The sequence below is a fragment of the Doryrhamphus excisus genome, linkage group LG8 (assembly GCF_037039965.1).
Source record: "Doryrhamphus excisus strain RoL-2023G ecotype Guam linkage group LG8, RoL_Dexc_Guam_v1.1, whole genome shotgun sequence".
Lineage (NCBI taxonomy): Eukaryota > Metazoa > Chordata > Actinopteri > Syngnathiformes > Syngnathidae > Doryrhamphus > Doryrhamphus excisus.
Window position 1 is genome coordinate 23,610,485 of NC_136364.1, and position 27,514 is coordinate 23,637,998.

At 45.0% G+C, this 27,514-nt stretch overlaps 7 protein-coding genes across 11 annotated transcripts; 1 reads left to right on the forward strand and 6 right to left on the reverse strand.

Moving 5' to 3' along the window:
• Positions 1 to 37: 37 nt before the first annotated feature.
• Positions 38 to 2,945, reverse strand: ech1 (enoyl CoA hydratase 1, peroxisomal). 4 transcript variants are annotated; one of them, XM_058080619.2, is made up of 11 exons: positions 2,798 to 2,885; positions 2,612 to 2,652; positions 1,902 to 2,070; positions 1,721 to 1,809; positions 1,504 to 1,628; positions 1,379 to 1,427; positions 1,256 to 1,320; positions 1,042 to 1,112; positions 873 to 944; positions 492 to 642; positions 38 to 417 (listed from the first exon to the last, which is right to left on the reverse strand). In XM_058080619.2, the coding sequence occupies exons 2-11, from the start codon at positions 2,646 to 2,648 to the stop codon at positions 313 to 315; spliced, it is 933 nt and encodes a 310-aa protein (XP_057936602.2). In that variant the 5' UTR covers positions 2,649 to 2,652; positions 2,798 to 2,885; the 3' UTR covers positions 38 to 312. The 4 variants fall into 4 exon arrangements, with proteins under 4 accessions (XP_057936602.2, XP_057936603.2, XP_057936604.2 ...); XM_058080620.2 differs by having other exon boundaries at positions 2,802 to 2,851; XM_058080621.2 differs by lacking the exon at positions 2,612 to 2,652 and having other exon boundaries at positions 2,798 to 2,945.
• On the forward strand, positions 2,904 to 7,792 carry sbds (SBDS ribosome maturation factor). The gene is made up of 5 exons (XM_058080623.2): positions 2,904 to 3,301; positions 3,448 to 3,577; positions 3,890 to 4,090; positions 5,341 to 5,505; positions 5,809 to 7,792. Exons 1-5 carry the CDS (start codon positions 3,174 to 3,176, stop codon positions 5,932 to 5,934), a joined length of 750 nt encoding a protein of 249 aa, XP_057936606.2. The 5' UTR covers positions 2,904 to 3,173; the 3' UTR covers positions 5,935 to 7,792.
• LOC131134920 (claudin-3-like) lies at positions 6,587 to 8,875 on the reverse strand. The gene has a single exon (XM_058080624.2). The coding sequence runs from the start codon at positions 8,613 to 8,615 to the stop codon at positions 7,941 to 7,943; it is 675 nt and encodes a 224-aa protein (XP_057936607.2). The 5' UTR covers positions 8,616 to 8,875; the 3' UTR covers positions 6,587 to 7,940.
• Positions 8,876 to 9,928: 1,053 nt separating this feature from the next.
• Positions 9,929 to 10,685, reverse strand: cldnj (claudin j). Its single transcript, XM_058079864.2, has one exon. The coding sequence runs from the start codon at positions 10,683 to 10,685 to the stop codon at positions 10,050 to 10,052; it is 636 nt and encodes a 211-aa protein (XP_057935847.2). The 3' UTR covers positions 9,929 to 10,049.
• A 528-nt stretch (positions 10,686 to 11,213) lies between these two features.
• Positions 11,214 to 12,550, reverse strand: LOC131134279 (claudin-4-like). The gene is made up of 2 exons (XM_058079374.2): positions 12,489 to 12,550; positions 11,214 to 12,059 (listed from the first exon to the last, which is right to left on the reverse strand). Exons 1-2 carry the CDS (start codon positions 12,540 to 12,542, stop codon positions 11,376 to 11,378), a joined length of 738 nt encoding a protein of 245 aa, XP_057935357.2. The 5' UTR covers positions 12,543 to 12,550; the 3' UTR covers positions 11,214 to 11,375.
• Positions 12,551 to 15,370: 2,820 nt separating this feature from the next.
• Positions 15,371 to 19,823, reverse strand: LOC131134280 (claudin-4-like). 2 transcript variants are annotated; one of them, XM_078793075.1, is made up of 3 exons: positions 17,557 to 18,280; positions 16,491 to 16,506; positions 15,371 to 16,129 (listed from the first exon to the last, which is right to left on the reverse strand). In XM_078793075.1, exons 1-3 carry the CDS (start codon positions 18,195 to 18,197, stop codon positions 15,731 to 15,733), a joined length of 1,056 nt encoding a protein of 351 aa, XP_078649201.1. In that variant the 5' UTR covers positions 18,198 to 18,280; the 3' UTR covers positions 15,371 to 15,730. The 2 variants fall into 2 exon arrangements, with proteins under 2 accessions (XP_078649201.1, XP_057935360.1); XM_058079377.2 differs by lacking the exons at positions 15,371 to 16,129; positions 16,491 to 16,506 and adding an exon at positions 19,319 to 19,823 and having other exon boundaries at positions 17,108 to 18,207.
• An 843-nt stretch (positions 19,824 to 20,666) lies between these two features.
• On the reverse strand, positions 20,667 to 21,618 carry cldna (claudin a). The gene has a single exon (XM_058080414.2). It carries the CDS (start codon positions 21,528 to 21,530, stop codon positions 20,907 to 20,909), a length of 624 nt encoding a protein of 207 aa, XP_057936397.2. The 5' UTR covers positions 21,531 to 21,618; the 3' UTR covers positions 20,667 to 20,906.
• Between the last annotated feature and the right edge of the window lie 5,896 nt (positions 21,619 to 27,514).

A 27,514-nucleotide genomic window follows, 5' to 3' on the forward strand; every position in this document is an offset into this window, starting at 1 on the left:
CTAACCCATAGCTAGCAGTCAATAAATGGTCGGGAAATTGAACTTTCAAAAGCTTTTAATAGATGAATAACATTCACATGTATTTCACATTAATGAAGATGAAAAACAATACTTGATTTAGAGGTTAAATCAGGCCACTGAATTTGGCTCATCTTTTTGAGAAATGCACTTTGCAGCTACCCACACTTATGAAACTGACATACTGCTGGTTTACCTTACTGTGCATAAAAGTTACATGCACTTTTTGTTTAGTAATGAGTTTCTCACCCAAAACGTTGATATCTTTGGGACAGAAGGCAGCTGTTAGCAAGCTCATAGTTTGGAGAAAGTGACAGTCTTGATGTTCTTCTTCTCCATGGAGGCCTGAGCAGACTTCATCAAATCTTCAGTCTGAAGCATGCTCATGTTCCACGCAGCCTGGACAACATTGACAATCAGATATGCCCCAGTGCGAGAGTTTGCGCATGTAATAAATGACACTCATGTGTTACCATGTACTCGAGGCCCTCTGCCACACTGTGGTCTCTGGAGTAGACCAGGTTCACTTTGGTTCCCTGCACAGCAACGGGGCTGCGAGCAGCAATCTCTCCGGCCAGTTCCAGAGCGCCAGTCATCATCGCCTCCTTGTCTGCAAACACGCGGCTGGAGAAGGAACACATACTGTAACTGTTGACTCTATTGCTTGGAATACAGCTACAAAATGCACAGTTCAAAAACTCGTGTTTTTGCTCAATAAGAACACAATTTAACTGGCTGTTCTTCCATGTTGATAAACATAACAGACCATATAACCACGGCCATGTAAATAAATCTAATATGTCATCAAAATTTTTTAAAAAGTAGTTAAGGTCAAAAGACCAAATCAGGCTCACCTGACCAGTCCACTGCTCTTGGCCTCATCTGCGTACATCTTCCTTGCAGTCAGAGCTAACTCATTGACCAGGCTGGAGAAAACAGCAACATTTACATTAAAAGAACTATTTTTAAACCGTCCTCTCAGGTGTATTTCATGAATTTACTGTGTGAATACAAAACCATTACCTGCGACTGCCAATGACTTTCGGGAGCCTCTGCAGAGTTCCCACGTCTGCTGCCAGTCCGATGTCAACTTCCTGCCCCGCCAATCGGAAACATTGTAACCATGACAACATGACAGCAGAATGATATTACATCCCATTACACTAATCACAGGAAGACACCGAAGTGATACGTCTAAGTGTCTGAATTACTGTGAGAGATACATCGGTGTGTGTACCTTGACCTGGAACCAGGCATCCTGGGTACACAGGCGGATGTCACAGGCGGTGATCAGGTCGACACCTGACAATGAGGATGTTTTATTATGGTGGGTTTGTCTCATTCAAATGAGTCATCCTACCTCCTCCCACACAAGCGCCATGGACAGCCACTACCACTGGCTTTGGACACTGAAGGAAGAGAAACACTCGTTTTAAAGTTTCAAGTGATCATTCAGCATAGTAAATATCATCCAGCGTGACTGACCCTCTCCATGACTGAAAAAGTATCTTGGAACTTGCAGATAGTCTTCCTAATGTTCCAAGAAATGCGCGCCGTGTCGTCACCGTGAGGCTGCAGTATGTCACCAGCCATGTCCATCAGGTCAATGCCTGAATAGAAATCATCATCAAGAAAATACATATTTTTTTAAAAGGTCCAGATTGAAAGTAGCATCTCCAAAACATTGAAACAGGTTTGATACCCGCTGTGAAAACCTTTCCTGCGGCAGAGAACACCACCACTCTGCAGTCTGGGTCATTGGAGATCTCGTTAAAGCAGTCCACCATCTCACTGATCCAAACACAGTAAAAAGGTTCATAAGCATTTAAAACATAACCGACACCCTTTTGTGTTTGCACTGTAAAAAAATGAGTCATTCCTGCCTCCAGAAAGCTTTGTTCATGGCGTTGCGCTTGTTAGGACGGTGAAGCTCCACATGCGTGACATCCTGTGCTGGCCGGCTGACGGCCAGGGTGGTGTAAGGGGGGGTTGGACCGGCTGACGACGACATGGCCCTGATGACCGACTGGCTGCAGAGCCCAAACGCCCTGGCTGAGAGCGATGGTAAACAAACTCATCCACAACAAATTCATACTTTAAATTTAAACCATAAATACTACACTGCTGGGCCCAAAAGGTGCCACACAAACTATCTTTAGCTTGGATTATAACACATTCGTTCCATTTGCATGGCATTAATAAACCAGCTAAGCATTTTTGGGACAAGATCTTGCATTGATGATGGGGGAGGATCACTGCTGCTGTATAATGTAAATAAACACATTTTATTTTGTTGTTGATGCAGTTTTATTTATACATTGTTAATATGTTCACAAATAAGTTTGTTGTATTTAATTGGTATCAGATACCCAATACCCAAATGCGCAGCACCCCCCCCCCCGGTTTGGACCATGTGTGTGTGTAAGAGGTCAGTTAAGGACATGAGCTGTCACACAAATACACAATAAAATGTTGTTGTTTTTAAAAAAAAATACGCTACAACTGGACAGTCAATAAAGCAGGTAGTAAGTTAGTAACTTTTAGGGGCTTAAAAGCGTGACACTTAGCAACACGACAAAGCACTGTGACTTACATGATGAGCGAGCTGACCTGGAAACGAGTGCCAACATCGCCCTTTGAACGGTTTAAAGAAAACAACAAAAACTACAGCGTCAACAACGTGTCACCAATACGATTTTAACACACGTCACGCTTTCTGTCTGGACCTAAGAGTGACAATGTAGGAACTGCTTATAGCGTAGTAAAACAGGCGCCTCACCTACACTCAAGTTGGTCGCCGTGAGAGTCTTCCGCGGTTTCCCTCTTTTTCGTTTTGATTTGTATTCCAGAAGCACTAGCGCCCCCTGTGGCCGAAATCTAACCTTTCACCTACTTTGTTGTTTACTGTTATCTCGATCCCTTCACAGCCTTTTGACGCTACAAAAAATAGGGATTGTTCAAAACGACATTTATGCCACTATTAATGTCGGTTCTGACTTAATTTACAGATAAATAATTTACAATACCACCCCATCGGAACTTTTGTTTGACATCAACGTTTCCCCGCGGACTCTAATTCGGGAAGACACGGGCAACATCTGGAAGGCTGAGGTTCTGCAGTTTACGTTTATCGTCAATTCTCTTGACGCTAAAACATGTCCATTTTTACACCTACCAACCAAATACGGCTCACAAATGTGGCGGTGGTGCGGATGAAAAAAGGCGGCAAGCGGTTTGAAATCGCTTGCTACAAGAATAAAGTTGTCAGCTGGCGATCGGGAGCGTAAGTATTGTTTATTTATTTCTGTTTATTAGCGTCAAATACGTCAGCATGCATTCCCACTAACGGCTGGTTGTCGAGTTCAGTTTTATATCTGGAGCGAAACAAGTTACATGACAATGTAACATTTGTTTGTCTCCATTTTGTAGAGAGAAAGACCTGGACGAGGTTTTGCAGACACACTCCGTTTTCGTCAACGTTTCCAAAGGGCAGGTGGCCAAAAAGGATGACTTGTGCAAAGCTTTCGGGACAGATGATCAGACCGAAATTTGTAAACAGGTACAATACAAAGAGATGAAGCTGAATAATGAATATATCTTCTGTACGGTGGTCGACAGGGACCAGCATGCACCATCCACGATCAGCATCAGCATCATGCAGCCATCATGCAGCCATTATTGTCCGATCCCGCAGCATTGATGTGATTGAAGCATTTATAATTGCCTCCGTTCTTCTGTTGGATGCGTTATGCTGCCTTAGTCCAACTTTTGTGTTTCTAGTGTTTGCCGTATGTAGCGTATTCATCGCCACTAAGATTTGTTGAAATGTTTGCACCAAATGAATCAGTGTTTTCGTACTTTGTGGCGACAGATCCTGGCCAAAGGGGAGTTGCAAGTGTCTGACAAAGAAAGGCAGAGTCAGCTGGAGACGATGTTCAGGGATATTGCTACCATCGTGGCTGAGAAGTGCGTTAACCCCGAGACCAAGAGGCCCTACACGGTCAGTCTCATTGAGCGAGCCATGAAGGACATCCACTACTCCGTCAAGACCAACAAGAGCACCAAGCAGCAGGCGAGGAGTCTCATCATGTTCTGGCTTGTTTGCCTTAATATTATGACTTGACTTACTTTCGTTTCCTGTGTCATCCTATGTGTCATCCTATGTGTCATCCTATGTGTCTTCCTATGTGTCTTCCTATGTGTCTTCCTATGTGTCTTCCTATGTGTCATCCTATGTGTCATCCTATGTGTCATCCTATGTGTCATCCTATGTGTCATCCTATGTGTCTTCCTATGTGTCTTCCTATGTGTCATCCTATGTGTCATCCTATGTGTCATCCTATGTGTCATCCTATGTGTCATCCTATGTGTCTTCCTATGTGTCTTCCTATGTGTCTTCCTATGTGTCATCCTATGTGTCTTCCTATGTGTCATCCTATGTGTCATCCTATGTGTCTTCCTATGTGTCATCCTATGTGTCTTCCTATGTGTCTTCCTATGTGTCTTCCTATGTGTCTTCCTATGTGTCTTCCTATGTGTCATCCTATGTGTCTTCCTATGTGTCTTCCTATGTGTCTTCCTATGTGTCATCCTATGTGTCATCCTATGTGTCTTCCTATGTGTCATCCTATGTGTCTTCCTATGTGTCATCCTATGTGTCTTCCTATGTGTCTTCCTATGTGTCATCCTATGTGTCTTCCTATGTGTCTTCCTATGTGTCATCCTATGTGTCATCCTATGTGTCTTCCTATGTGTCTTCCTATGTGTCATCCTATGTGTCTTCCTATGTGTCTTCCTATGTGTCTTCCTATGTGTCATCCTATGTGTCTTCCTATGTGTCTTCCTATGTGTCATCCTATGTGTCTTCCTATGTGTCTTCCTATGTGTCTTCCTATGTGTCTTCCTATGTGTCTTCCTATGTGTCTTCCTATGTGTCTTCCTATGTGTCATCCTATGTGTCTTCCTATGTGTCATCCTATGTGTCATCCTATGTGTCTTCCTATGTGTCATCCTATGTGTCTTCCTATGTGTCTTCCTATGTGTCTTCCTATGTGTCTTCCTATGTGTCTTCCTATGTGTCATCCTATGTGTCTTCCTATGTGTCTTCCTATGTGTCATCCTATGTGTCATCCTATGTGTCATCCTATGTGTCATCCTATGTGTCTTCCTATGTGTCATCCTATGTGTCTTCCTATGTGTCTTCCTATGTGTCTTCCTATGTGTCTTCCTATGTGTCATCCTATGTGTCATCCTATGTGTCTTCCTATGTGTCTTCCTATGCACTGGTAACATTACTTGACTCTTCTTGTGGTTTGTGTGTAGGCACTGGAGGTCATCAAGCAGCTGAAAGAGACCATGGAGATCCAGCGAGCCCACATGAGGCTGCGTCTGAGGATGCCAGGCAAAGACGCCAAGAGGCTGAAGGAGAAGCTCAAACCTCTCTTGCAGGTGGTTGAGAGTGAAGACTTTGACGAGGAACTGGAAATGGTGAGTAGAAAGAGACACTTCTGGTCTGGTTTGCGTTCACGCTTGTATTTTAGTCAGCGGAGCAAATAATGCTCTCAGTTCATCATATACAGTACGTAGCATAAAGGTACAATAGCAATACCAGATCTGCTGATACCAGTACTACAGTCATCCCTTGTTTGTCACGGCTAAATGCTTCAAAACCTGGCAGTCATAAGTGAATTTCCGGCGAGTAGCATTCAATATTAACTCATTCACTAACAAAGACATATTCATATGTTTTTTTTTAAGCGGACCTAAAACCATCCCGCTTTACCTCCTCAGGTGTGTCTGGTGGATCCCGGCTGCTTCAGGGAGATGGACGAACTGATCCGCTGTGAGACCAAAGGCCGAGGCTGTCTGGAGGTGCTGTGTCTGAAGGATGTGGAGGAGGGCGATGAGAAGTTTTAGGAGCACCACACAACCGGGACTTGATCCACATTAACATGCTTCACTCAGGCACTTCCATAAAAGACTAAACAACGCTCATCACTCATGGAGCTCCTCCTCTTTCACTCATTTGAACTCATCTGTTTCATCCTGGCCCTTCATCATTTCTGGCCGTGTTTGCTGTGAGCTTATACATCAGCCAAGTTACCCGCCTACTTTTTATTGAACAGGTTTGATTCCCGCCCTCGGCCATCTCTGTGTGGAGTTTGCATGTTCTCCTCGTGCATGTGTGGCTTTTCTCCGGGTACTCCGGTTTCCTCCCCCATTCCAAAAACATGCTAGGTTAATTGGCCACTCCAAATTGTCCATAGGTATGAATGTGAGTGTGAATGGTTGTTTGTCTATATGTGCCCTGGGATTGGCTGGTGTACCCCGCCTCTCGTTCGAAGATGGCTGGGATAGGCTCCAGCACCCCTGAGGGATAAGGATAAGCGGTAGAAAATGAATGGCTAGTTTCTTTAATACTAGCACAACATTTCAATCACACTTGAACCATGTTATAATGAGCAGGGGTTGCATTCAAAGACACAACGTAATTATTCAAATTGAATTCATATTTCCCTAGCATACTTAAATGCGGCAGATTGTACATCATTATTAAGAGTTACAAAGTGAGTGTTAAGAATAGCCACTTATAGTTTTTCCACACCTTTGTTTATTTAGATCACAACTACAAGCATAATAAACGTTGGCACTGATCCTGAATGTATCTTACGTTGGTCTGGTGACAAGAAGGAAGTACGTCCAAGACTGAATGGACTAGGAGAGACATATGACACGTTTAGTGTTGGAATTGTCCCGCTGATGAAGTGGTCAGGTCTGAATAAAGTTACAAAAGAGCGACAGACATGCTGTGATAGCATGCATTAAAATGGCAAAAAATAAATGGGTTAACGTGCTATTTTGACAGCCCTAGTACCGTATTTTCCAGACTTAAGTCACACTTTTTTTCATAGGTTGGCTGTTCCTAATACGTATAGTCCAGAGCGACTTATAAATGGTTACATAAACACTGGACACCTTTTTTGTTTGCGTTCGCATATCTTACACCGATTCAGCCTGTTTGCTATTTTTATTGTTAGAACCTGCTTTCGTAAGACGTAGTCTGTTTTGGTAAAGTAGTTTGGAAAATAAATGACCCGCAAAAAATGCCACTTATGCTCCAGTGTGACTTATGTATGCTTTTTTTCTACCTAAGTATGCATTTTTGGCCTTGTACGACTTATACTCCGCAGCGACTTATAGTCCAGAAAATACAGTAATTCTAGCATCTTCGGAATTAAGAATGAAAGTCATTTGTCACATTGCCATTACAATTACACATCACATTCTATATACATTATGTGTCGGATAGATTTCCTACAAAAATCTCAACCCCCAAGCATGTTCAGGTGCATTTCAGTAAGTGTGAATATCTTTGAAAAGTTTATTTATTACAGTTGTGAAACTGTGTAATGTGTAAATATAAAACAAAAGCTCAGTATTGTCAATAGCAAAACTTCCTGAGCTTTTAATTGGTCTGTTAGTATGACACAAACACCTGAAGTCAAATAACTTTTGAACCATATTGTAATTGTTGTAGATATATAAATGATACCTGTGTGGCCTTAGCTGAACTATGCAAGTTGAATGTACAACAGCGAGAGTGTAGGCTTTAGTCATGTCCTTATGTAGGCAGTAAATGTACGTAGTAGTAGTCTGTAGTCTACGTGTACATACAAATGCTCATGGCTACATGCGCTAATTGCAACTGGGACATTACACTTCCAATCCAAAAGGCCGCCTGCTTCCTCAATAAAAGAAATCATTCCCAATTTCAGTGTTTGGGCTCCCACAGCTTCAAGTTTCCATCCATCTTACTGAAGTAGTACTGAAGTAGCACTGAAGTAGTATCAGGCAAGGAACCGCCTTCAAGTAATTCACGACATCCCGTGTCCAACTCCATGCACACATTCATATGTGAATCTTCAAATTGGTACTGATCCACGTTCATACTGGCTGTGTGTGAACGCGGCCCGGTTGATCCTGCTCAGCGGGTGAATGGCCTCCTCCTCCGGGTTTGGGGCGGCGGGGCCTCCACTGGCCTGAGCCTGCTCCTCGGAATTGGGACACCGTGTGGTGAGAATGATCCCTCCGGCCAGCATCAGAGCAAAGGAGATCCATCCCAGATACAAGGCCGGTCCCCAGTCTCTCCTCAGGTGCAAAGCGCCCTCTAGCGGCCGGCTGGTGTGGTGGCAGGTCCAGGCAGTGGGAACCAGCAGCAGTATCCCAGAGAGAACGAAGGCAGCCCCTGAAAAAACCTTGACCTGTCCCCGCCTGGGAAACCAGACAGCTCCCGCGGCGCCGATCGCAGAGGCAAAAGCCCCGGCGCCCACCGCGGCCACGATGAGGGCCCTCCACGTACGGAAGCTTCCGGAGAGGGACATGAGCGACTGGTAGAAGGAGCAGTGCAGACGGCCGTCGTGGGCCAGGTCCCAGTGATCCCATTCCAGCCACACCCCGTCCCAGTAGGCCGGCAGAGTGGCTGTGCTGTTGTCCAGCGTACCGCTGACATTCCACAAGGCCAGGCAGCGCGTCAAGATGGCGCAGAACCACCCCGTCAGGGCCAGACCCAGGCCGGCCAGCTCCACATGCCCACGCATGACTTCGGCCTTCTTCACCGCAGGCCTAAACCCCAACAGCTGGCGGCGGGGCGGGGCGTCTTAACAGCCGAGAGCATGTGTCAGGCGGCGTGTTTGTTATCACCAACCGGTTCTTCGGCGCTGGGAGGGAGAGCCAGGCGTCGCTGCTGCAAGAGAAACTCTCTTGTTTGTTCTGACATAGCTTCACAACAATCCCACTCTCCCAGTTGGAGCCCCGATGAGGGACACAAAGGCCCGCTGTGGGGCTTTCCCCCACCTGATTTAAAGAGCCAAACTGCTTTTACGGATCACAGACTTTGTTTAGCCTCCAGACGGCAACAGAGAGCCCACAAAGACACGGGTGGGTGCTACTTGGCTTTACTGCAGACACCCAACGGCTCAATAAACACCTCATCTACATTTCAAGCATTTGGGGCTTCCACGCTCTAAGGAACATCCACAGAGTCTCTTGTCATTATCTTCAATTCACCATTTATCACCTTGGTTAATAAACTTATGTACAGTACAGTATACATTACAATCTTACTGCGAGTTGTATCCATAATACTCTGTTCGTTATATAATGTTTGAACCGGTTTTACTTTTACTTACAATGAAATTATTGTTTATCCTGAATTTATTTATGCTATACTGCTTTGATGTATTGCTTTATTATTTACAATGTTTGGCAATTGTTACTCCTTTATTTATTTATTCTTCCTAAATAAGCTTTCCTACTTCCTACTCCTTTTCACACCTTGAACTGGCCTATCAGACAAAATAGGCACATGCTAAAGGCGCCGTGGCCTATAGAGGGCGCCAAAAATCTCAAAAAATTCACCTTTAATATAATTATTTAAGCTCGTTCATTTATTTACAGGATTTTTATTTTGTAGTAAGGCTATTCATTCATATTGATTTGGGTCAAAATTGGCTCTGACTTGAATGAAAATGATGAAAAATGAAGAAAACTATGAAAGCACATAGATTAGGTTCTTTGAAGTGTCCAACCTTTTCCAGCAAGAAAGGGCCTTGTTCACTTTCTTCTCATAATATCATGACTTTCCCCTAACCTAATGTCCCTAAAAATGATTTATTATTTAGTGTCGCTTTAGTTTTTCACAATATTACAACTAAAAAAATATTATCATTTAAAAAATATATATATTTCAAGTTTATGCAACTAACGTTTTTCATTTTTCGCATGTAGTTTTGTTTGTTGTTCACAATATTCCAACTTTAAAAAATATAAAAATGTAATATAATATTAAATTCTAAATATAATTATCATATAAATATTTCAACACTATGCAACACATTTTTTTTCAGCTGTTTTTGAAATGGTCAATTCTTTAAACTTTCTTTTTTAATTTTATTCCCATAATATTTTGATATTAGGCTTTCTCCCCCAAATTAATTTGACAGAAATTCCAACTTCAGCCGTTCAGGTAAGTTCTACACGTAGTTCTTGATGGCATAGTCGCTACGTGTGGATGTCCTGGTGGGCTTGTACCCACCGGAATAGGACGTGGGCCTTCGCGGTGACCTGCCCACACACAGAATGACCCCCCCACAGACGAGCAGACCAGATGTAACAAAGCCAATATAGACGGCCGCCCCGAGCTCCCTCTTGAGCACCTCAGGGACACGGGGGTTGTAAAAGTCTCTGATGATGGCGTTGGCCGTCCAGGATACCGCCACCAGGGAGGCGATGCCTGCCAAGCAGAAGATGACCCCCGACCCCAACACCACTCGGGTCTTGACGCGCAGGTGGCTCAGGCACTTGGTGCAGCGGGCCCCCAGCAGGAAGACGAGGAAAGCCAGACATCCTAGCACCAGGCTGATGCAGATGAGGCCACGCGCCGCCTGCAGGTCGGGCGACAGATCCAGGAGGGCGTCGTAGAGCTTGCACTGCATCTGACCCGTGTACTCGCTGACACACGTCATCCACAAACCCTCCCAGAACACCTGCATGACCACCAGGCGTGTCCCGATGAAGGCCGTCACCTTCCACATGGGCAGGGCGCAGATCAGGATGGTCCCCGCCACGCCGATCATGGTCAGGCTGATGCCGAGCTCCTGCAGAGCCATGATTGGTCACACGCACTCTCAGCCCTGAAACACACAAAATGACCATTTCTTTCTGTTTTCTTTTCCAGGATATCCTTCAGCCCATTCCCAAAGAGTGGACACAAAAGGTCTCCCGGGTCAGTTCATTTCAACACTGTACTTAGTATTATCTGCCGCTAGGGGGCACTAAAGCCCTAAAGCTAAATATCACCCGCATAGCCAACGTTTCCCGCTGTAGGCAATGAATGATGGAAATATGATCGTGTTCATGTTTGTAAAGATAAAGAAAAAGTCACAGTGTGTTGATGACTGAGAAACAAAGTCGCTTACAGAAACTGAGCAGTCGCTACATCAAAAGACTCCAACTTTAAAACAGAAAAAAAGGTCATGTTTTCAGCGTGCTAGGGATTTTCAGTGCCTGAGTCATCGTTTGGTTCGACCCCAAAGCAGGCCGTGATCCCTGAGTGAGAACCTGAAAAACAGGTACTCCTTGGTGTGTAGTTCAAATAACCAGAGGTGAAGTTTCCAACCAGCACACATGAGAACCTGAAAGAGATCATCTTTATTGTGCTCATACCTCAGTGATGAAAATAAATCGTAACAACACATAAAGGAGGAATAACGGTGCTTCCAACTGGCCGCAATCAAAGTATATGGATGTGATAAATGAGCAACGTCCTGTCAGACATGAAGCCTCGTCTCCTAGAAGGCTCAAATGTAAGTCTTTGTTGGCGTGTACGAGCCCGAGTCCGGTTTACTGTATCCTCCTACGGATCTGGTTAGAGGGTAATTTATGGAGGCGGCCTCGTCCCTCTTGGGGGGGCAGCTGGCACACAGGAGGCCCCCGCCCAGCAACAGCAGCCCTCCCGCCCCCCAGCCAATGTAAAGAGAAGCCCCCAGCTCCCTCTTCTGGGCATCCACTATAGAAGGGTTGTAGAAGTTCCTGATGATGATGCTGGCGGTCCAGGACACGGCAATAATACACAAGAATCCGCAGATGATGAGCAGGACGCCGCCGGCCACGGACGCCCTGGCCTTGGCACGCTTATCCGGAATGAAGCTGGTGCACTTCCCACTGGCGAAGGCAACCAGGACTCCGGTGATCCCGACGATGATGGAGACGACCACAAGCGCCCGGGCGGCCTGAAGGTCAGCGGTGAGGGCCAACATGGAGTCATAGACCTTACACTGCATCTGGCCCGTGCTCTGGACCACGCAGCTCATCCACAGACCCTCCCACATGGTCTGAGACGTGACGATGCTACTGCCAATAAACGCCGTCACCCTCCACATGGGCGAGGCGCATGTGATCAGCACCCCGATCCAGCCGAAGAGGGCCAGGGCGCAGCCGGCCATCTGCATGCCCATGGAGCTCATGGTGTCGTCCTCTGACAGCTTGTGAGGAGAATATTAGCCGGCGATCAAGCGCCGAAGTGCAGCGCAGACACACAATGGGAGGCGTGAAAGTCAAACGCGCAACCGAGACCCGTACCAAGACCTGCCGTTCAAGATTCTTTGTAGGCACACTCACACTAAAGGTTGTCAAGGGTGTTATTATTGCCCTGCAAGGAAATTGGCATTGTATTAAAGAGACAGAAAGACGCGCTATTCAACACACACGCACAGAAACGATACAAGATGGCGGGAAAAGGTCTCGCGTCAGATTCTTAAATCCAAACGCGCCAGAGAAAGTCATGCTCTTGTAAAAATGTTGCACTTTCAAAGTAACTAGGAAGTAACTAGAGTACAGTGTTCCCTTGCTCTATCGCGCTTCACCATTCCCAAATTCCTTTTTGGGGGATTTTTTAAAACTTTTTTATTTACAGCATGAAAGCTGCTACAGGCCGAGTCTGGCTCTGGCTCTAAGAAGAATTGCATTGTGGGAAATTGAGTGTCTCTCTTGCTCTCGTCTGTCTGGAGCGGTTTGTCTGCATCCACCATTGTTTTCTGCATCCTGATTGGCTGTAGACCATTGTCAATCAATCGCCTTCGTACTGCTCTGCCGATTGCCGTACCTTGCTAGCTTGCTAGCGTGCAAACGTGTCCTGTATGTTTGCAATTCTCTCCTCGAATTTTCTCCCTCGACGTCCTGCAGCCAAAAGACAGAGGAGGATGCACCAAAAGCTGTTTGACCTGCTGCCCTCTGGCAGACGCTACAGGTGCATCAAGGCAAACACAAGCAGACTGAGAAACAGCTTCTTCCCAAGAGCCATCACCACCCTGAACTCAGACATACAACGTACCTGGTCATTAGCAATATTTCCATCACTGCCTCTGTTACTACCTCAATCATATTTATTTATTCAACAACCCAATACAATACACTCATATGTGACTTTACTCATCTGTATACACCAGTCAAACAACCATTCACACTCACACTATGACCCATTTAACATTGCACTAAAATTAATATATCTGCAATATGTCTGCTCCTGCATATGCTCCTGTGCAATACTATGTGTATATTTTGGATATCTTGTATATATCTTGTATATATCTTGTTAAATTGTCTTTTTTACTCTACTTTTATATACTTTTTTTTAAAACTTGACTACTGCACTGAAAGGAGAAGCTCTACAATCTTGTTGTACATCTTGTATAATGACAATAAAGGCCATTCCATTCCATTCCAAAAAGGAATATCAAAGTTACGCAACTACTACACGGCGACATGGTGGCTTAGTGTGTATGCATCTTCCAATCCAAGGGGGACTGCAGAAATATGTCTGAACAAGGATACCAAAACGCTACAGTACAACACAAGGGCGCCAGGGGGAAAAGGCATGGTTTCAGGAGTGAAATAACGCGTGAGTCACTTAATCATTTCACACTTTTACAGTCATAAAACATATATAATAATCGCACACAATTTCACTTAGTGCGGGCTATTTTGGGAGAGGAACTGCCTTGCTTTTCCAAACCACTTTACAGAGAAATCAGACCTACAGAGCGAAAGTGATACCATTTGAATTCCGGTGACCGTAAACAAATGATGACATCAGCACATCAGGGAGAAGGATGATAGAATGATAGTGCAGTTCAGGCTCAACGACCAGCAGCAAGAAGAATGTGACGAGGACTTCAGGGTGTGTTCACATGATGAAACTGCATGTCATGCTGCCTTTACACCCTGAGGGATTTTTTGTTGTTGTGCTAATGCAGTGACATATAATGACGTGAAACTGTGATTCATTGTGAAGTAGTATTTGGAGGTTGATGTTATCACTTTGATATGGAAGAAGGCACTTCAGTGACAACAAAATATGAGCATTATGTTGACGTCCAATTCACCGCCCTCTGAAATAAATGTAGTTCCACAGTGTGGACTAAAATGCTTTTCAGAGGACCTCCATCAAGGTGGAACCAATTGCATGTTTAATTCCCCTCATCTATCCATGTACGTTATCTATGTTAGCGGTACACGTCCTCGTTCTTGTGGAACACTGTTAAATCATGCATTGCCCGTTCGAATTTTGCCGCTTCACTTATTTCAGTTTTTCAAAACACATTATGCTTACGGGGTTGAATAAGGCTTGCTATTAGTTGAAAAGGATGCATATTGATAGATTGAGCATTTTCAAGCATAAAAATGGCAAAATGAACAATAATACAGTTTAAATTAATTCTAAAATAATAATGTTAATGTTAATAATAAAAGACATTCAAAGACATTGTGAATGTAGTATTCTACACTGGTCACAAGGTGGCAGTGATGTTACTGTATTGTTTGGTGCGATAGAAAAGCACCAGACTTAAATTCCTAATAAAAACCGACACCAAGCTGAAACTCAACTCTGAACGCCTGATGTAACTTCCTGTTCGCACGCCACTCAGCTCCTCTAGGGAGCACACAGGTTTTTAACTTATTTATGTCTTAAGTTGCTCATCTACTGGTATTATGTTTACTATATTGGGTAATATGAGCGTAAAGGTGACCATAGGGGTGTTAGTTCAGGGCTCTAATATTGTTAAAAAACATATTTAGAAGGTCGGAAACAGGTCGGAAACTGTGAAAATGTTTCCATTCATAAATAAGGAATACTTCACTTATCATGGTCGGATCTGGAACCATGACCACCATAAATGAGGGATTACTGTATTTGTTTTTGAGTCGGCATCGTCTATCAGTAAACGGAGGAGGGGTAGGATTAAACCCTTTTCCGAGACTCAGTTGCCAAAAAGACAAAATGAGGACACATTCCAGCATTTTTGTTTACTTTTGCCACCATTAATAGGGTATATAGTATTTATAAAAAGTCATTTTTTCCCTAAACTTTCCAGTGAATAATAGATGGCATCTCGAGCCAAAATGGGCTAAAAGTGTACTCCGCTATATTGATATATTGACCATCTTGTTGGTGGGTGAGACTCTCAATCCATGTGACAAAGAAGCCAGGAGCTGGTGCGTCCTGTGAAACGACACAATGCAGCCGGTTGAACTGGTTAAACATCTGCCTGAGCAATAATGTAAGTTCCTTGTCTTGTAGACTGACACCTTCTGACCTATTTCATTCCATCCATCCATTTTCTATGCCAGGGCCACAGCTAGAGATGTCAAGAGACGGGGTACACCCTGGACTGCTCGTCAGTCCATTGAGGAACTCTTTAATTCGAACCCAAATACATTGTAGTAGTTGAAAATAAGCACTTCTGACTGAGATGAATAAAGTCTGTTGTTCACACTTATCAAAAAAAAAACTGTATCAGTGAGGTAAATGCTTTATTAAATATCTGTGATTGCTGAACAAGCTATGTATGTATATAATAGTCATAACAGAACATATGGCTGTACAAATAGCTTCTCGTGGTATGTCTTACGGCCGTGACATATTTAGCTTTCACACAGGATTAAAAAAAAAATCTTTGTGGACTTTCTGTCAAGCACTTTCACACCTCATGGTCTCACCAAGCTCTTCTTGCCTCCACCAAAAGTGAGTTTCTCCCAAAGTTATTCTTGCCAAAACAAACATGAAGACACACAAGTTGCACTCTGAGAAGCTCACACACGTGGAGGTTTGCTGGAGTGAAGGGACAATTGTTAAAGTCATTTGTCAGGAGAGTCATCAGACATAGGCTCGACTGGTGGCTGTCGATCTGGCGCCAGAATACTTGACAGGGTACTCCGGGCTCTCCTTGGGTGGGCACGAGCTGCAGAGGAGGGCCCCTCCCAGGAGGAGGAGTGCGGCCGTACCCCAGCCGATGTAGAGAGCGGCACCCAGCTCCCTCCTTTGGGCGTTGGTCAGGATGGGGTTGTAGAAATCCCTGATGATGGTGTTGGCCGACCAGCACACAGGGATGAGAACCAGAACACCAGCGCAGATGAAGACCACCCCGGCGGCGACGGCCACTTTGACTTTGGCGACTCTGTCCTCCACAAAGTTAGTGCACTTGCCTCCGGCGATGCCCAGGATGATCCCGAAAGCGGCGACGATGATGGCGATGACCACCAGGGCCCTGGCGGCCTGCAGGTCCTGAGGCAGAGCCAGCAGAGAGTCGTAGATCTTGCACTGCATCTGACCTGTGCTCTGCATCACACAGTTCATCCACAGACCCTCCCATATAACCTGCGCCGTCACAATGTTGGCGCCGATGAAGGCCGTCACCTTCCACATGGGCAGCGCGCACACGATGATGGTGCCCAGGAAGCCAATGATGGCCAAGATGAATCCCAGCATCTGTCGTCCCAGAGATACCATGATGACGCCTTATTTGCTTTCAAAGCAGCAGGAGAACACTCGACAGCAACTTGGGTCCAAGCGCAAATAAAGCCTGTGGAACGCTCATGCTGGTTATAAGGACATCGCCCTTTGTGGGTGGAGTCACCGCATGGTCGTTTGAACTGAAACCCAAGTGCTGGGTGATTAACCTGCCCGACCAGATTCTTCACGAGGACCGAGAAGAGTTTCGATGAGATGAACATCCGTCACAGCACAAATCTATGTTACGAGGTGGATGTCGCATTCCTGCTTCAAATGGTGCGCTTCCATTTCATTGGGCGATGGCTGTCATCCATTTCCGGTTTTCAAATTGACAACCTGGAAAGTAGTATCGGGCCGTTAACAAAGACATTACCATTTTGATGACGTCATTCAGGGTTTTTAATCAGCAACTTTTGGGGAAGTGGTGACTGGATCCGTTATGCAAAGTTGATTTCATTTCAGGATGCCATTTTTGGCATTTTGTTTTCATCTGTCAGTACTTTTAACACAATCTGGCCACTTTTAACACAATGTTCATCCCTCCAGCACCGGAACATATTTTCAGCAGACTATTTTTATGGCAATATTTACATGGCTTTGTTTCAGACAGCAAAGACTAGAGTTAAGGGTATGATTCAATTATTGTAAGATATGAACAACGTTTCCACAATGCAAAAAGCCGGCTAAAACCTCAGTATGAAATTCATCATTCTTTTTAAAAACACACGTCACAAAAAGGTGTGGTGTTAACGCAGATGTTTTATTAAAATGCTCTCGGTATTTACACAAAATCAACACATCATGAATACAAAAAACAAAGATATGGACATAATTACACGACTCCAGTGCAAATAGGCTTGTTGACATGATGATTCCTTGCAGACAATTTCAGCTTTTGGAACACAACCGAGCTCCATAGCAAGCCTCCACTCACAATAAGGAACAATAAGGAAGTGACCGTGATCTAGCAGTGGAATACATACCATCGTTTGTGTGTATCTTGGTACAGTATTACACGTAGTACACGTCAGTCTATCCAGCACGAGAAACATCCAGTCTGCAGTCTCTCTGTGTGTCATCCCAGTCTTTAAATGTACTGCCGAGCCGGGTATGTGGTTGGCGCCGCGTACGGTTTTGTTGGAGCGTATGAGCCGCTTGCCGTGTATGGCTGACTGGAGGCTGGAGCGTACGCAGGGGCGTATGTGGACCCGTTTGTGTAAGGGTACACGGGTGCTGGTTGGTAACCGGGGTATCCGTACAAGGGCCTCTGAGGAGGGCAGGAGGTGGTGAGAATGATCCCGCCGACAAGTAGAATCGCAGCAGAGCCCCAGCCGATATAGATGGCCGCTCCGATTTCCCTCCTTTGTGTTTCGATGGTCAAGGGGCTCTGGAAGTCAGTGATGGTGATGGTCGCTGACCAGGTGACGGGAATCAGGACCAGGACTGCGGCAAGGATGAGAAGGCAGCCGCCTATGATTACGACGATGGCCTTGGACCGGTCCTTCTGCAGACAGCCGGTGCATTTAGCGCCGATGAAGGTGATCATGAATCCAATGAAGCCGGAGACGAGGGAGATGATGACCAGGGCTCGGGCGGCCTGCAGATCCGGCGTCAGCCTCATCACCGACTCGTTCAGCCTACACTGCATCTGCCCGGTGCTCTGCATCACGCAGTTCATCCACAGGCCATCCCAGATGATCTGGCCCGTCACGATGTTGGCGCCAATGAAGGAGGTCACCCTCCACATGGGGATGCCGCAGGTCACCGCCACCCCCACCAGCCCGATGAAGCTGATGACCTGACCTGCCGTCTCCTTGCCAATCCTCCCCATGGCGAAGAGACTCCAATCTGGTGGATTGTCGTCAAGAAGCACGCAGCTCCCTCTCCCACTGCTTGTCAGCGGGCCACAGGGGAGGGCCTCGTTGTCGTCAGGTGAGTTCTTCTTGCCAAACAGGATTCCTCCTCCTCCTCCAGTCGGAGGAGCGGCATCCGGTTTTGAACAAAAACACACTTTCTTATGCACCCCAAAGCAAAGTGTATTTGCTTTGCAACTTAGAGACCCCAAAGCCGGAGAAATTGGCTCAAACTGTGATTGACAAGAGAAGCTTTGTGGAGTTACATAAATATGTATACAGTACAGAAACTATATTTCTGGTGTCTGAGGTGGTGTGATGGTACACGTGATTGCATGGGTTCCAGACAGTTTTCACAACATCTCTGATTAAAAACAGGAAGTGACACACATGTTCCCCTTCTCGGTGACGAGCATTGGAATGCAAATCAACAGGTCTTGAAGGAGTTTCACTATCGCCTCCTTTTGTTGTTTCCTCAAAAGTGGAGGTCATATGCTGCCTCTTAGTGGTTGGAAGGAAAAGTTATGAAGCTATTGAACTCTTGAATATGGTTGGTGTGCATGCTGGATTTGTTTGTTTGGGAGAAAGAAAGCGTGATAATTGACAGTTTATTTACCGAAACACAAAATCACAAGATTTAAAACACACAGGTTATGTATGGGCTATTTGATTTGGACAATCATATGATAAAGTTTACATTTAGCAATATTGTTTTAACATTGTTAAAGTGAAGTGAGTTGAGGGATGTCATTGTGGTTTTCCATCCGGAGGTTGCTGATGAAGCGTTATCGTCCTCCATGTTTGTTTACAGACAACACTGGATGGCTCCATTCCATTCAGGTGTGACAGTCAAACCCAGTAGCTTCCTGTTGCAGCTCAACTGGCCACCACTTGCCAATTTCTTGCTTTCATATTTACTCCCAGTGATGCACCGTTTCAGACATATTCTCTCGAAGTGGAGGCCGACTTGACGGGCCTGAATTTGGGGATGTAGTGGTCATGTTGTTCGTGGTTGGGGGGGCAGTTCCAGCACACCAGCCCTCCTCCAATCAGTAGCAGCGCTGTAGCCGCCCAGCCGATGTACAGCGCCGCCCCGAGCTCGTAGCGCTGGGCAGCGATCACCAAGGGATTGTAAAAGTTGGTGATGATGGTGTGTGCCGACCAGGAGACGGGAATCAGACACAGCAATCCGGAGATGATGAACAACGCACCGGCGAGGATGCACGTCCTGGCTTTGGCGCGCTCCTCCTCCATGCAGTTGGTGCACTTCCCACCCGCCACGGACAGGATGACCCCAAAGATCCCCGTGAGGATGGAGATGATGATCATGGCCCGGGCGGCCTGCAGGTCCTGCGCCAGGGCCAGCATGGAATCATAGACCTTGCACTGCATCTGACCCGTGCTCTGAACCACACAGTTCATCCACAGGCCCTGCCAGACGGTCTGAGCCGTGATGATGTTCGCTCCGATGAACGCCGTCACCTTCCACATGGGGAGTGCGCAGACTATGATGACCAGGAACCAGCCGATGGTGGCCAGAGAGATGCCAATCATCTGAATGCCCTGAGACACCATCTCGATGCTACACGTACGCTCCAGTCCAGCCAGAAACACGCCTGGGATTATAGCAGCCTCTATTTATATTGTTTGTAGTCGGAGAAGTATCAAACGACAACATGGAGGCGTGTGACGCCGGAATCCTGGTCTTCTATTGGCCACAAGTAGTTTACACACAAACACCGGCCTGGAGACCTTCAGTGGTGCTGACCTGCCACAAATGTTCAAGGTCGCAAGGCTCCTGTTCTGGATCTCCAACTCAAGATTCAAGAGCAACACCATGGTTTGGCCGCTAGTCTTAAAGCAGCAGCGAGAAAGACTTGTTTGTTCTTGACCGTGTGATTCATTCATTTACTGACTGGTTTGTTTGCACCAAGAACCAAGAGGAAAGCTTGTCAGGTGTCAGTAATATGATGTCATGGGGACGCACATCCATGCTCAGTCACACTGGAGTCTCACTTTGTACATGAAAATATTCTCCAAATCATAAAATTAGAAACTAGAAAGAACAGACTTTTGAACACAATTTCAGGCGGTTGGATTAAATAAGATCTCCATCTGAGGTGTTGAATTGTGTAACTGTAAATTGTGAATGTCTCTCAATGTAATTTAAGTATGTCTAAAACAAATACACTATTATCCTGATCATAAAACCTTTGTTTTTTTGGAAATATGACAAATCTAGACTTTTGGTGGCTATAAAAAACCCTGTTAATGTATGTCAGTGTACAGTGTGCAACAATAGAAACAATACCAACATATATGGGAACATACTGTATATGTGACAATAATGATGCTAATCTACGGTACACAAAATGGTATTTTTTTCAGCAAATGAAGATTGTTTAAAATACAAAATTTAAAAAGAAGAGCAAACAAATAGGTCATTTTTATGATCAAATGGTTTTATTTACAAGTGTTGACAAAACGATATAATACAAGAATAATGCTTACAAGAATGTCAGTGGAGTACAAAAAGGCATACATAAGTAAACAATAAAAAAGAAATGACAGCCACTTTCCAGTCAACTAGCCGGTTTTAGTTGGCGTCTGTGGTTCGTTATCTTGGCAACGACAAAACAGGAAGTCCTGAAATGTTTGATCAGCACGAACGCCTTCTGCTGGCTTCCTCAGATGTAGTCTTTGGGTGCAGACGCATGGCTTGCTGAGTACTTGGCGGCGTACTTGTCCTTGGGGGGGCAGTTGGCGCATAGGAGAGCGCCGCCTATGATGAGAAGGGCCGAGGCCCCCCAGCCGATGAAGAGGGCGGCCCCCAGCTCCCTCTTCTGGGAGCCGGAGGTCAGGGGGTTGTAGAAGTCCCTGATGATGGTGTTTGCCGTCCAGCACACGGGGATGAGGCACAAAACGCCAGCCAAGATGAAGACCACACCAGAAGCCACGCAGATTTTGACTTTGGAGCCCTCGTCTTTCACGCAGTTGGTACACTTGCCCCCCGCCAGGCAGAGCAGCACTCCCAGGACGCCCAGCAGGATGGAGATGATGATGAGAGCGCGAGCGGCCTGGAGGTCGCGGGACAGCGCCAGCAGAGAGTCGTAGACCTTACACTGCATCTGGCCCGTGCTCTGCATCACGCAGCTCATCCAGATGCCCTCCCAGGACGTCTGAGCCGTGACGATGTTGCTGCCAATGAAGGCTGTCACCTTCCACTGTGGCAGAGCACACACGACAACGGTCCCGATCCAACCGACGATGCAGAGGGCGGCGCCCAGCATCTGCAAGCCCGCTGACACCATGTCTGAATGCAGGCGAGTTCCACAAGTATGCTTGAAGCTCAAGTCCGTGATTCTGGGGAGATCCGTCTGAGTAAATGTTTGGGCAAGGCTGGAGCAGGTCTTTTATACGCTAAACACACCTAGACCTGTGACGCCCCCCCCCACGGGCATGTGTCACCATGTCAGGTGACTGCTGCGGGTGTAGCCGACCCTGGCCGCGCTGTGACTCACTTAGCAGGTGAAAAAACATCAGCCCCTCCTTCTAGTGTTCTTTTTTCCCGGCTACCAAGCTACTTATAAGTCAGTATTATGCAATATTTGAAGCAAGTGGAACAACAGCTTGTTTAAACGCAAAATGCAGATTAGAACTGAAAAAAATGAAATCGTACTCCAAAATTTCCAAACAGCAAGCAGGTTTAAAACAGATTAAAGTGACTGAAAACAAGTAGTATTACACCAACAACAACATTTGTACTTTTTATGTTGTTGATTGTAGACACCTTGTGCTCTGCTAATTTATGGTGATTATGAAAATGCTATGTCGTTTAATTTGACTCACATTGGCAACACACAACACACAACATAATCCCAATATGTCTTTGACCTCTTAATACCGTCACGATAATCAAATGAAACTACAGAATGCTGTGAATTATTGATTTAGCAGTTAACAAAGCACCATTGATAACAGTTTTGCAGAGCACCACACATGATCGCATAAACATAAAAGAAGAGACAAGATGAGGATTTAAAACAAATCTGACCTCCCAGTGACACTTGACGGCCTTCAAGAAGCTGCAGATTTGCTTGGACTGGACGTGCGCTTCAGTCCGAAGTCCTTGTTGGTCCATCGATGGGTGCCCACAGCAGTATGAAGACACCAGGAGGCCAAAAGACAAGTGATTCCATCTGACGAGAGGCAACGCTCAGAAGGGGCGAGGAGAGCCGCAGATTGTCCCGCAAATGAATAGAGGCAGTGTCTGAGAGCCAAAAGTGGACTATAATACCTCTTTTTTATCCAAGCTGGGATCATTAAAGCCACTTCGACCCGACTGTGGAGATTGGGTTCCAGAAACCTGGAGGATGGGTGGAATGTCCACAATTAATACTCTGAGGAGAGATGGTTTCAGGGTCAGATTAGAGAGCTCTTTGCTCAGGCAGGCTACACTTAAGCATATGAATCACAGGTGGGCAAATTGATTCAAATGTTGATATTATGGATATCAGGGCTGTATCAGTATCTTGATTGATACTAGATAATAAAAACAATAATAATTAAAAACACAGTTGGATTTACACAGTGCATTAAACAAGGCGACCCTGATAAGACGTGCGTCATATTGTATGCTAACCAGAGAAAACACTCAATCCGAGGCAAAATTGTGTCATAAATGCTAAGTATTATGATTGGGGTTAAGTTATAATCCCAGAATCTTTTGGCGCCCGTGAGAAAATGCTTGAGGCAGTCAGGAGTGACAACTGTTTTCAAACCGTGGCAAGGCAAGCCCAGACTTCCCCCTTAGACCACTTTGGATTCAAATCGCAATTGAAAACCAGACACCGCTGCTGCTGTCTTCTGTCCGAAAGGGCATCACCTGGGGGTGATGGGGGCTTAGGGCAAAGCAATACTTAGTAACACTAAAACACTCCATGAGTGGGAGTAGTATGTTGGGCAACATTTTTTTTTGTCCCGTCCAGCCATTGGGGCAGATAGTATTGTTGATCTAAATGCCCCTACATGCTAAACAGATTTGCTCTGTGTCAGGTAAGGTGTAAGCTACAACTTCCTCAGGGCAACATTATGCTCGGTACCATCCTCTACTTGTTAAGTGAAGAATGCTGAGAAGGAGTAATGCGAATAAATACAAGTAAATACAAAGTATCACCTGAGTTATGGTGATCAAACGTAATGAACTAACATAATCCGCAAGCATCAAACAGATGGCCTTTTGATACAGTTGAGAGGCAAGAAAAGCGATGAGTCATGTCGCACATCGGAGAAGCGACTGCATGTGTGTATCGTCTGTCTGGGACGTCATCACAGTGAGACTGGCGTTTCGACATAGTCGCAGTTTCACTGTGATGGCGGATTTGACCAGTGAGTCACACTTGACGAAGTGAGCTTCTGGGGCAGGAGTACACAAACTCTTTCCACTGAGGACCGTATACTGTAATCAAAAGATCAGAGTGGTGGTCGGAATCAGAGTTTTTTAGTGTAGAGCATCTGCTTTGGTTGAGGAGTCCTGGTTTGCTTTTTATTGGCTCTCGGTGAGAGAGGAGGATGCCGTGTTATGCATCTGCGCACACTGACAGTTTAAGACCTAGTTGTTGAAACGGGTAACTTCCCATGATGGGAGACCATTAGAAAGGAGTTTTTGTTCCAGTACTGCATGATCTACTGTATCAAAGGCCTTGGACGGGGGGTGGGAAAACCTTTTGGCTTGCGGGCCACATTGAGTTAACAAAATTGGACAGGGAGCCAGACGATATTTTTTTTTAGGGAAGTCTGGGGTATGTTCAAGTGGTGCAGGACATGTATGAGGTCTGTAAGATAGGTAGGTTTGTGGTAAGATGTGCTGTAGGTGTGGCGGAAGAGTTTAAGGTGGAGGTGGAACCGCATCAGACATCGGCTCTGAGCCCCTTCTTGTTTGCTATGCTGATGGACAGGTTGACAGATGAGACCAGAATCTCCATGGACTATGATGTTTTCAGATGACATTGGGATTTGTAGTGAGAGTAGGGAACAGGTGGAGGAGATGCTAGAAGAGTGGAGGTCTGCCCTGGAAAGGAGAGGAATGAAGATTCGCCACAGCAAGATGGAGTATATGTGCGGGAATGAGAGGGACCCGAGTGGAAGAGTGAGGTTACAGGAAGAAGAGATACAGAAGATGGAGAATTTTAAATACTTGGGGTCAACAGTCCAGAAGAATGGAGATTGTGAAAAGGAGGTGAAGAAGCGTGTGCAGGCAGGATGGAACGGGTGGAGAAAAGTGTCAGGCGTGATGTGATAAAAGAGTTTAGCTAAAATGAAAGGAAAGGTATACAAAACTGGGGCGAGAGCAGCCATGTTGTTTGGTCTAGAGACAGGAAGCAGAACTGGAGGTAGCAGAGATGAGGATGCTGAGGTTCTCATTGGGAGTGACCAGGATGGATAGGATCAGGAAGGAGTACATCAGAGGGGCATTACATGTTAGAGGCCTTGGAGATAAAGTCTTTTAGGCCAGACTGAGATGGTTGGGACATGTCCAGAGGAGAGATAGTCAATATATTGGTAGAAGGATGCTGCCAGGTAGGAGGCGTAGAGGAAGACCAAAGAGGAAGACATGAGGGTAGTTGGTGTGAGAGAGATGGATGCAGACTATTGAAGAGCATGTGAACGTTCCTCCTGTTTTACTTCCCAGACAGTGCAGCGGGTAGGTTAAGTTGTGTATTACATAGTTGTGTATTACATAGTTGTGTATTACATATTGTGTTTGTTTGGCACCACGGGTGAGGTGGTTGTCTGCATGACTGCATGTGAAAAGTGCTGTCTGTTGTCCAAGACTGCGATCATGTCATTCAGTAATATTTCTGTCTTTTCCTGAAACCAGATTTAAACTGATTTAAACAGTTTCTGGTTAAAAAGTATTGAACTGGTTGTCTGACATTTAGACAAATGGATGCATTTGCCTTCTCCAACAGTATGAGATGGCTCATCTGAGTAAATTATGGGCTAAAATAGCTTGATGATCAGAAAGTAGTCCGTTAGAAACCAGTATGTGAGGGGAACCAGTCCGACCAGCTCCCTCTCCCACGAGAGGTGAATGTTTGCAGGTGGCTACATGTTTATTTCTGGCAGTTTTGAAACAAGTGACTGCACCGGCACACCTGCCTTCCCCCTGAGAAATGCCTTTTATTTGTATTTCATATTAATAGGACATGCAAGTCCAAGTCAAGTCTCAAGTCAAAACGACAGGTTGAAGTCTGAAGTCGTTAAAAGTAATAAGTACTTTGAATGGGGGCACATTTTAAAATCTAAAAAGTATTATTTTCAAGTCAACAGTATAAAAAACATCAATGCCCAAGTCATTGATGCCAAAGTCCAAGTTGAGCTGAAAGTCTTGTCAAGATATTGTCAAGACAAGTCCAAAGTCATCAAAATTGTGACTTGAATAAAGTCACATGACTCGAGTCCACACCTTGGGTAATGTGCGTGCACGACATATGTGTGCATATATCATGACACATTTATCAGGACAGATTTTGGGCTGCAAAGTCTGTTTAAAACTTCAAGAGCACATCTGCTTCACCGTCAAATACCAGAGGATTACAGGAAGCATTAGCCAATAACTGTCATGATTGAGCTGTCTGGATTCTGATAATCCACAGGGTTGAAAAGATTCCACAGAAAACCTATCCAGATTTCAGAGAAATATTGTGTATCTTGCTGTGCAGTCACTTGGTAAAAATAGTTTATACACAATTATAATGAATACAAATGCAGTTGTTATTGCGAACGGAGATGAATATTTTATTATTAAGGCGACGCTGAGGATGTTAAATCACTTTTTACTTTTTGCATCTCAGGTCAGAGATGGCGGTGCTGGGTCTGTTCAGCATCCCTTCCTGACATTTTGATGGTGAAAAGACGTAATATGTTCAATCCTAAGTGAAGATCCCGAGTGGCCCCCTGCGCTGCCCCCACCCAACATAAAACATATTGCGTGCCGTGAGGCGGGAGGAGAAGAGCAGGGAATACATTGGTGATTTGCAGAAAAAGTGAGAATAACAAACACGCGGAAACGTCCAAATGCTGCAAACACAGAAATGATCCAAAACCATAAGACGCATACTATAAGTTCGAACAAAGAACAAACGAAAGAAAATGCCGCGAATGCCAGAAACACACGAATGAGAGAAATGCTACAAACTTTTTTTTTTTTTTTTACCAGTGGCAATACTTTTCCTTTGCATTTCCATGCAGTGTTTATTTTATTGATTTCTAAGTAATTGGTGTATTTATTCTGCGGCATTTTCCTGTTGAATTTGTTTTATGGTTTGGGATCATTTCTGCATGTCTGTGTTTGGCCACCATAGGAGAGGCAGAGAGGGCGCCATTGTGTAGAAAAGTGTCGCCAGAGAGAGGACTCTACTGTACAACCTTATTTTCCAAAATCACGTCTTTCATTTATTGAATACAATACATACTGAACAAATATTTAGTAGTTACATACATGTATTTTTCAATAGTCAAATGACTACTGAGTACTCATAAAGAGTTATTTGCTTTGTTGCGCAAATTACATTCAAAAAACATTACACTCAATTTAACATGTCTGGAAAAGAGTAGGCAGAAGCAGAGCTTATTTAATTCTGGCCCCTTCTCCATGTCTATTATTATTTTCTTGTTGCTCCCTTTTCCCTGACGTTATTCTCCATTGGCTCTACGTTTTAATATGGAAAAACAGGAAGTGAACAATCAGTAATTGCAGATAAAGGGAAAAGCGGTAGCATTCAATAACCTCTGCTTCTTCCGACTCCTTTTCAGACATGTTGAAGTGAATGTAATTAATTGAACCACTCTGGAAGCCAATTGGGATCTAAAGAGGATTTTGAAATACTGCAGGACAAAAAGACGCCAATGATGAAGAATCATGAGGCAGTAGTTGAAAGCTCAGTAAGAAGATGCGCATTCACTATTCTTTTCATGTGAATCCGCTGAAGTGTGACGTGGGGGGGGCCTGGGGGGGTGATCATGGTGACCAGTGACCCCAGGTGACCTTTGTAAATGAGAGGAAAGCTCATAATGAAGCAGAGCTCACATGGCCTTGAACAAAGAAGGCATTTACTCCCTCAAAGAATCTCAGCAAGTATTTCGGACCTGAGTATTAAATGCAACAAATCAAATCATATCTGCTACTTCCTTTGACTAGATTGTAATATTCCAGCATTGGAGGACGTCTGCACGGAAGGGGACTCATGCATGGAAGGTCATTGTTGCTTTTTGCCACGCACACAGATGTCAT